This window comes from Oncorhynchus nerka, linkage group LG14 (genome assembly GCF_034236695.1).
Source record: "Oncorhynchus nerka isolate Pitt River linkage group LG14, Oner_Uvic_2.0, whole genome shotgun sequence".
NCBI classification, from domain to species: domain Eukaryota; kingdom Metazoa; phylum Chordata; class Actinopteri; order Salmoniformes; family Salmonidae; genus Oncorhynchus; species Oncorhynchus nerka.
Window position 1 is genome coordinate 100,566,188 of NC_088409.1, and position 10,000 is coordinate 100,576,187.

Sequence of the window (10,000 nt, forward strand, 5' to 3'; positions counted from 1 at the left end):
GATAGTCTCTCCTCCCCTGTCCTCTACATCCCAGACAACATGATAGTCTCTCCTATTCCTGTCCTCTCCATCCCAGACAACATGATAGTCTCTCCTCCCCAGGGGAGCCTGGGGGGGGGCTCTATTCTGTTCTGTCTTTACTGAGGAAGAGTTCATCAATGTTCACATGTCCTTTTAACATATTTGATCTGAGGATGAGCTTGACAATGTTGATCCAGTTTCTGCATTCTTCCTTTCAGTTGATGCTACAGCGCTATGTGGACACACACACACATGCACGCAGGCCGAGAGACAGGCCGAGAGACAGGCCGAGAGACAGGCCGAGAGACAGGCCGAGAGACAGGCCGAGAGACAGGCCGAGAGACAGGCCAAGAGACAGGCCAAGAGACAGGCCAAGAGACAGTCAGACAGACAGACACAGTCCAGAAAAGTGTGTTTGAGAGACAAGCAGACAAGACAGACAGACAGGTTGAAGACTGAAAGAGTAGATATCCCAGTACGGATGTGTGTCTGTCTGTAGGGGACATGGTGAGAGCTGTGGAGTATGAAAGACAAGGCTGTGTATAGAACTGGGTAATCAGGGTGGTCTGGTTACCAGTCACTATATCGTTCAGTGTTTAATCCTGGTCCTGGGGGACCTGGGTAATCAGGGTGGTCTGGTTACCAGTCACTATATCGTTCAGTGTTTAATCCTGGTCCTGGGGGACCTGGGTAATCAGGGTGAGACTATATCGCTGTGTTTTTAATCCTGGTCCTGAACCTGGGTAATCAGGGTGGTCTGGGTGGTGGTCTGGTTACCAGTCACTATATCGTTCAGTGTTTAATCCTGGTCCTGGGGGACCTGGTTAATCAGGGTGGTCTGGTTACCAGTCACTATATCGTTCAGTGTTTAATCCTGGTCCTGGGGGAACTGGGTAATCAGGGTGGTCTGGTTACCAGTCAGTGTTTAATCCTGGTCCTGGGGATGGTTAATCAGGGTGGTCAGTGTTTAATCCTGGTCCTGGGGGACCTGGGTAATCAGGGTGGTCTGGTTACCAGTCACTATATCGTTCAGTGTTTAATCCTGGTCCTGGGGGACCTGGGTAATCAGGGTGGTCTGGGGGGACTTAATCAGGGTGGTCAGTCACTATATCGTTCAGTGTTTAATCCTGGTCCTGGGGGAACTGGGTAATCAGGGTGGTCTGGTTACCAGTCACTATATCGTTCAGTGTTTAATCCTGGTCCTGGGGGAACTGGGTAATCAGGGTGGTCTGGTTACCAGTCACTATATCGTTCAGTGTTTAATCCTGGTCCTGGGGGACCTGGGTAATCAGGGTGGTCTGGTTACCAGTCACTATATCGTTCAGTGTTTAAACCTGGTCCTGGGCAACCAAACGTCCACAGGAGGTGTTTTCTTTCTTCTAGCGTCTAACACACATCTGATTCCACTAATCAAAGGTCTGATGAGACTGGGGTAGCAGAACCAGCTCTGAGTCTGGGAAACACTGTTGCGATCTACCGATCCTGATGTGGTCACAGTAGAGACTGGGGTAGCAGAAACAGAGACCAGTAGAGACCGGGGTAGCAGAAACAGAGACCAGTAGAGACTGGGGTAGCAGAACCAGCTCTGTGTTCCCAGGAGAGAGTCTGGGGTAGCAGAAACAGAGATCAGTAGAGACCAGTAGAGACCGGGGTAGCAGAAACAGAGACCAGTAGAGCTCGGGGTAGCAGAAACAGAGACCAGTAGAGATCGGGGTAGCAGAAACAGAACAGCAACAGTATGGTGGTGTAGTAGTGTGGTGGTGTAGTAGTGTAGTGGTGTAGTAGTGTGGTGGTGGTGTAGTAGTGTGGTGGTGTAGTAGTGTGGTGGTGTAGTAGTGTGGTGGTGTAGTAGTGTGGTGGTGTAGTAGTGTAGTGGTAGTAGTAGTGGTGTAGTAGTGTAGTGGTGTAGTAGTGTGGTGGTGTAGTAGTGTAGTGGTGAGGTAGTGTGGTGGTGTAGTAGTGTGGTGGTGTAGTAGTGTAGTGGTGTAGTAGTGTGGTGGTGTAGGGGTGGTGGTGGTTTGGTGTAGGAGTGGTTTGGTGTGGTGGTGTGGGTGGTGGTGTAGGGGTGGTGGTGGTGGTTTGGTGTAGGGGGTTGGTGGTTTGGTGTAGGAGTGGTTTGGTGTGGTGGTGTGGGTGGTGGTGTAGGGGTGGTGGTGGTGTAGTGGTGGTGTAGGGGAGGTAGTGGTGTAGTAGTGTAGTGGTGTAGTAGTGTAGTGGTGTAGTAGTGTGGTGGTGTAGTAGTGTGGTGGTGTAGTAGTGTAGTGGTGTAGTAGTGTAGTGGTGTAGTAGTGTGGTGGTGGTGTAGTAGTGTGGTGGTGTAGGGGTGGTGGTGGTTTGGTGTAGGAGTGGTTTGGTGTGGTGGTGTAGGGGTGGTGGTGGTGGTGGTGTAGGGGTGGTGGTGGTGTAGGGGAGGTGGTGGTGGTGTAGGGGAGGTGGTGGTGTAGGGGTGATGGTGGTGGTGTAGGGGAGGTGGTGGTGGTGTAGGGGTGATGGTGGTGGTGTAGGGGTGATGGTGGTGGTGTATGGTGGTGGTGGTGGTTTTTGGTGTAGGAGTGGTTTGGTGTGGTGGTGTAGGGGTGGTGGTGGTGGTGTAGGGGAGGTGGTGGTGTAGGGGTGATGGTGGTGGTGTAGGGGTGATGGTGGTGGTGTAGGGGTGATGGTGGTGGTGTAGGGGAGGTGGTGGTGGTGTAGGGGTGATGGTGGTGGTGTAGGGGTGATGGTGGTGGTGTAGGGGTGGTGGTGTAGGGGTGATGGTGGTGGTGTAGGGGTGGTGGTGGTTTGGTGTAGGGGTGGTGGTGTGGTGGTGTAGGGGTGGTGGTAGGGGTGGTGGTGGTGGTGTAGGGGTGGTGGTGGTGTAGGGGTGATGGTGGTGGTGTAGGGGTGATGGTGGTGGTGTAGGGGTGGTGGTGGTGGTGGTGGGGTGATGGTGGTGGTGTAGGGGTGGTGGTGGTGTAGGGGTGATGGTGGTGGTGTAGGGGTGGTGGTGGTGTAGGGGTGGTGGTGGTGTAGGGGTGGTGGTGGTGGTGTAGGGTGGTGGTGGTGGTGTAGGGGTGGTGTGGTGTAGGGGTGGTGGTGGTGGTGTAGGGGTGGTGGTGGTGGTGTAGGGGTGGTGGTGGTGGTGTAGGGGTGGTGGTGGTGGTGTAGGGGTGGTGGTGTAGGGGTGGTGGTGGTGGTGTAGGGGTGGTGGTGGTGTAGGGGTGGTGGTGGTGTAGGGGTGGTGGTGTTGCCCGCTGTGAGCCTGACTTACTAAGGCGTTTGCACACAGCCATGCAGTATTCCTCAGAGTCAAAGTTGTTGCGGTTTCCAGCGCAGCCCCCGTACACGAAGCGGACGCACTTCCTGGTTGTCATATCGAAGTGCCAGCGGGCCATGGAGGCACGGCAGGGGCCGGTCTCAGCCTCCAGGGTACACACCGCTGGTAGCCAGGGATAGGTCAGGGGTCAGCTGTTAGAACATCCACCCACGGGAGGGGCAGCACTCACATCTACCCCTCAATGATTTATAACCACTGAGGGAACCTACTGAAGCAGGAAGTGTCCTCCAGCAATGTTCTACACTACCTTGTCTTTCAACGCTCCTACCCATGATCATCCTGATAGCTACTATAGGGTTATGGTTGAAAATATGGAAATGCTGGTGTAATAATCAATGCAGTTCATAACATGACACACAGGATGTCAACATTGGAACATTAAAAAAAAAGGAATGTTTGAGAAAGTGGAAAAAAACAAACATTTTCTTTCTTCTTGTAAAAACATGGTAGGACAACTAGATTAAATTATACATTTCTACAAATTGAAAACTACTAATCCCCAAAAAAAGAGAAATCGCATTTCATTTCAAAACTAATAATAATAATAATTTAATTGACACACGACACAAATCTATTTTATGCAGATACACTGTATATACAAAAGTATGTGGACACCCCTTCGAAGTAGTGGATTCGGCCAGTTCAGCCACACCTGTTGCTGACAGGTGTATAAAATCGGGCACAAAGCCATGCAATCTCCATAGACAAACATTAACAGTAGAATGGCCTTAATGAAGAGCTTTCAACGTGGCACCGTCACAGGATGCCACCTTTCCAACAAGTCAGTTCATCAAATTTTTGCCCTGCTAGAGCTGCCCCGGTCAACTGTAAGTGCTGTTTGTGAAGTGGAAACGTTTAGGAGCAACAACGGCTCAGACACGAAGTGGTAGACCACACAAGCTCACAGAACGGGACCTCCGATGTGCGTAAAAATGATCTGTCCTCGGTTGCAACACTCACTACCGAGTTCCAAACTGCCTCTGGAAGCAACGTCAGCACAAGAACTGTTCGTCGGGAGTTTCATGAAATGGGTTTCCGTGGCCGAGCAGCCGCACACAAGCCTAAGATCACCAAGTATAATGCCAAGCGTTGGCTGGAGTGGTGTAAAGCTCGCTGCTATTGGACTCTGGAGCAGTGGAAACGCGTTCTCTGGAGTGATGAATCACGCTTCACCGTATGGCAGTCTGACGGAGGAATATGGGTTTGGTAGATGCCAGGAGAACTCTACCTGCCCCAATGCACAGTGCCAACTGTAAAGTTTGGTGGAGGAGGAATAATGTTCTGGGGCTGTTTTTCATGGTTCGGGCTCCTTAGATCCAGTGAAGGGAAACCTTCTAGACGATTCTGTGCCAACAGTTTGGGGAAAGCCCTTTCCTGTTTCAGCATGATAATGCCCCCCCGTGCACAAAGTGACGTCTATACTGAAATGGTGTGTCGAGATCGGTGTGGAAAAACTCGACTGGCCTGCACAGAGCCCTGACCTCAACCCCATCGAACACCTTTGGGATGAATTGGAATGGCGACTGTGAGCCAGGCCTAATCGCCCAACATCAGTGCCCGACCTCACTAATGCTGTTGTGACTGAATGGAAGCAAGTCCCCACAGCAATGTTAAAACATCTAGTGGAAAGCCTTCCCAAAAGAGTGGAGGCTGTTATAGCAGCAATGTTCCTACATCTAGTGGAAAGCCTTCCCAGAAGAGTGGAGGCTGTTACAGCAGCAATGTTCCAACATCTAGTGGAAAGCCTTCCCAGTAGAGTGGAGGCTGTTATAGCAGCAATGTTCCAACATCTAGTGGAAAGCCTTCCCAGAAGAGTGGAGGCTGTTATAGCAGCAATGTTCCAACATCTAGTGGAAAGCCTTCCTAGAAGAGTGGAGGCTGTTATAGCAGCAATGTTCCAACATCTAGTGGAAAGCCTTCCTAGAAGAGTGGAGGCTGTTATAGCAGCAATGTTCCAACATCTAGTGGAAAGCCTTCCCAGAAGAGTGGAGGCTGTTATAGCAGCAATGTTCCAACATCTAGTGGAAAGCCTTCCCAGTAGAGTGGAGGCTGTTACAGCAGCAATGTTCCAACATCTAGTGGAAAGCCTTCCCAGTAGAGTGGAGGCTGTTATAGCAGCAAAGGGGGACCAACTCCATATTAATACCCATGATTTTGGAATGAGATGTTTGACGAGGAGAAGAAGAAGGTGTCCACACACTCTTGTTGTATTTTCAGTGAGCTCCAAAAGTATTGGGAGACACGTTTTGTTTCTGTACTCCAGAACTTTAGATTTGAAATAATACAATGACTATGAAGTCAAAGTGCAGCTTTAAAATACAATGTTTTGGTACCCTTCCCCAGCTCTGTGCCTCGACACAATCCTGTCTCTGAGCTCTACGGATAATTCCTTCGACCTCATCGCTTGGTTTTTGCTCTGACATGCACTGTCAATTGTGGGACTTTATATAGACAGGTGTTTGCCTTTCCAAATCATATACAATCAATTTAATCTACCACAGGTGGACCCCAATCAATTTGTAGAAACATCTCAAGGATGATCAATGGAAACAAGATGCACCTGAACTCAATTTAGAGTCTCATAGCAAAGAGTCTGAATACTCATGTAGATAATAAATAAATAAGGGTCTGTATACTTATGTAGATATAAATAAATAAGGGTCTGAATACTGGTGGTGGATCCCTACGGTGAAGCATGGTGGTGGGGGCAGCATCATGTTGTGGGGATGTTTTTCAGCAGCAGGGACTGGGAGACTAGTCAGGATCGAGGGATGTCATTATGGGGTATTGTGATGTCATTATGGGGTATTGTGATGTCATTATGGGGTATTGTGATGTCATTATGATGGTGATGTCATTATGGGGTATGGTGATGTCATTACGTGATGTCATTATGGGGTGATGTCATTATGGGATATTGTGATGTCATTATGGGGTATGGTGATGTCATTACGGGGTATTGTGATGTCATTATGGGGTATTGTGATGTCATTATGGGGTATTGTGATGTCATTATGGGTTATTGTGATGTCATTATAGGGTATTGTGATGTCATTATGGGGTATTGTGATGTCATTATGGGGTATTGTGTGTAAATTGATAAAGGGTTTTATTTTTATTTTATTTTAGAAAAAGACTAACGTAATAAAAGTCAAGGGGTCTGAATTGGATATAACCATTAAAAAAAGACATGATTGTTTGTCAATGTAAGGAATGTATTTTGTAATAACCTCTCCAGTTATTGTAATGGTGAGAGGTTAGCATGTCTTGGGGGATATGATATAAAATGCTAACCTCCCCTGTTATTGTAATGGTGAGAGGTTAGCATGTCTTGGGGGTTTGATATTTGTGCGTGTAACTTTCTCACGATTCATTCAAGACTAATCAGGGTAGCAACCACATTAATGTAGAAGTGTTTAGAAACATATTCTATTCTTATTTACAATAAAAGTGACTGAATGTCAAATCATTTACCATTTCTATTGGGCTGAAACAACCAAAACAAACAGAAAATGCATCCAACAAGTTTGTAGAGTCGCCAGCTTCATGTAATCATTGCGTGCTAGCAATATGAATATAGGACGAGTTTGTAGAGTCGCCAGCTTCATGTAATCATTGCGTGCTAGCAATATGAATATAGGACGAGTTTGTAGAGTCGCCAGCTTCATGTAATCATTGCGTGCTATGAATATGAATATAGGACGAGTTTGTAGAGTCGCCAGCTTCATGTAATCATTGCGTGCTAGCAATATGAATATAGGACGATTTGTAGAGTAGTAATCATTGCGTGCTAGCAATATGAATATAGGAGCTTCATGTAATCATTGCGTGCTATGAATATGAATATAGGACGAGTTTGTAGAGTCGCCAGCTTCATGTAATCATTGCGTGCTAGCAATATGAATATAGGACGAGTTTGTAGAGTCACCAGCTTCATGTAATCATTGCGTGCTTGGAATATGAATATAGGACGAGTTTGTAGAGTCGCCAGCTTCATGTAATCATTGCGTGCTTGGAATATGAATATAGGACGAGTTTGTAGAGTCGCCAGCTTCATGTAATCATTGCGTGCTAGCAATATGAATATAGGACGAGTTTGTAGAGTCACCAGCTTCATGTAATCATTGCGTGCTAGCAATATGAATATAGGACGAGTTTGTAGAGTCGCCAGCTTCATGTAATCATTGCGTGCTAGCAATATGAATATAGGACGAAATACTAAATACTTTTGACTACTTTAATACACATAAGGGAATTTGTCCCAATACTTTTGGTCCTCTAAAAGAGGGGGACTGTGTACAAAAAGTGCTGTAATTTCTAAACGTTTCACCCGATATGGATGAAAATACCCTCAAATTAAAGCTGACAGTCCTTTAACTTTAACCTCATAGTCGTTGTATCATTTCAAATCCAAAGTGCTGGAGTACAGAGCCAAAACAACAACAAAAAATGGTCACTGTCCCAATACACACACACACACACACACACACACACACACACACACCGTTCAAAAGGTTGGGGTCACTTAGAAATGTTCTTGTTTTCCATAAAAACATACATGAAATAAGTTGCAAAATGAATATGAAATATAGTCAAGCTGTTGACAAGGTTATAAATAATGACTTTGCTTTCGTCAAAGAATCCTCCATTTGCAACAACTACAGCCTTGTAGATCTTTGGCATTCTAGTTGTCAATTTGTTGAGGTAATCTGAAGAGATTTCACCCCATGCTTCCTGAAGCTCCTCCCACAAGTTGGATTGGCTTGATTGGCTTGATGGGCACTTCTTACGTACCATACGGTCAAGCTGCTCCCACAACAGCTCAATAGGGTTGAGATCCGGTGACTGTGCTGGCCACTCCATTATAGACAGAATACCAGCTGACTGTTTTTCCCTAAATAGTTCTTGCATAGTTTGGAGCTGTGCTTTGGGTCATTGTCCTGTTGTAGGAGGAAATTGGCTCTAATTAAGCCCACAGAGTATGATGGAGTGATAGCCTTCCGTCTTCAAGATCCCTGTGTCATGATGTTGGCCTGGGTTTATAAATACCTCTTCCCCCGTGTTTCCTCTCTCTACCCTACTGGTGTTACATTTGCAAACACCTTTGTTAACACAGAGATTCTTGGCACATCAGAAGGTGGGGGGAAAGGAACTATATTCTGGTAATCCGACCAATTGAACATATGCGGTGGTACTTAATGAATATGATGTCAGTTCGGTTGTCATCTGAGACATTCTCATCAATGATAAGATGACATAAACTCTACAGTGGAAAGTCTGCACATTGTAGTTATCGGATTGTAGTTATCGGATTCACATGGAATTGTTGTTCAATTTAAATGTTTGAATATGAAATTATTTGTGATGGGATGAAATGTGATTTTAGCTTCTAAAATGTGAGATGTGGGTTTTCATAAGATAGGGCTCTGCTCAATCAGTGGCCCAACCCCTGTGAAGGGACATGGGTTATAAAACTTTTCAAACACGCCCTCCTCACCCTTCCTATATAAAGCCTTGACGCCAATATAACCTCCTGTTCCGAGGACGTGAGGACGACGGTCCGATGTCAGAACGGTTCAGATAATAACTACAGAACGAAGCCAACATCAGCGTGAGCTTTGGTTGCGAATGGTATGAACTTTGAACTCTTATTCACTACAGAAGTGATACCTCCTAGCCGTTGAGTTAGCAACAGCAGCTGCAAACGCAGGTTAGGAAGGAACAGACAGAGTATCCCGTCTATCATACAATAACGTTACTACAACGTATCCAATTGACCACCAGAGACATTCTTCAAAGGACAAAGTTTGGCAAAGGACAAAGTTTGGCAACGGACAAAGTTTGGCAACGGACAAAGTTTGGCAACACGGCCTTCCATCTACCACCAACCTACCGAAGAGCAGCTCAGAGTAAATATTTATTGCATTTTCCTTTTCCAAATGGGCAGTAATTTAGAATGCATAAGATACTGTATTTAGGATAGCACAGCTTCTCCCTTTGTTCCTCAGTCTTCCCGCTCTTTCACTCAACCCAGCCCCTTTTCTTTTGTGTAACAAGCTGTCATATCTGTTCTGCCCGTCAGGGACGTTTTCCTTTATGACGTAATTTGTAATCAAGGTATGATTAATTATGTGTATGTGTAATTCTGTGTGATAAGTTAGGTATTTAATAAATAAATAATGACATTTTGTATTGCTGATTCAACTTGTTAGCCAGTGTTCGTGAAGATAACCAAGAATTTACAACTTTCAGATGAGACTGAATTAAAGTGATGATTAATATTGACTGCTATTGATGTAAAATATTACTAGGTCTTTAAGAGTTTATTCAGAAGATAACAGCTCTATAAATATTATTTCGTGGTGCCCCGACTCTCTAGTTAATTACATTTACATGATTAGCTTTATAGAATAGCCCCTCAGAACAGGGTATAGCCAATCAGAACAGGGTATAGCCCCTCAGAACAGGGTATAGCCCCTCAGAACAGGGTATAGCCAATCAGAACAGGGTATAGCCCCTCAGAACAGGGTATAGCCAATCAGAACAGGGTATAGCCCCTCAGAACAGGGTATAGCCAATCAGAACAGGGTATAGCCCCTCAGAACAGGGTATAGCCAATCAGAACAGGGTATAGCCTCTCAGAACAGGGTATAGCCAATCAGAACA

At 46.0% G+C, this 10,000-nt stretch overlaps 1 protein-coding gene across 16 annotated transcripts in view; it reads right to left on the reverse strand.

Annotated features, from left to right (window-relative positions):
• aplp2 (amyloid beta (A4) precursor-like protein 2) overlaps positions 1 to 10,000 on the reverse strand; it is a 223,915-nt gene that overhangs the window by 70,200 nt on the left and 143,715 nt on the right. For 14 of the 16 annotated variants that reach the window (XM_065000632.1, XM_065000622.1, XM_065000623.1 and 11 more), the window contains one exon: positions 3,269 to 3,436. The exons of the other annotated variants lie outside the window; for them this stretch is intronic. In XM_065000632.1, coding sequence (XP_064856704.1) covers positions 3,269 to 3,436 — 168 coding nt within the window. The remainder of the gene's footprint in view (positions 1 to 3,268; positions 3,437 to 10,000) is intronic. 16 annotated transcript variants of the gene reach the window in all.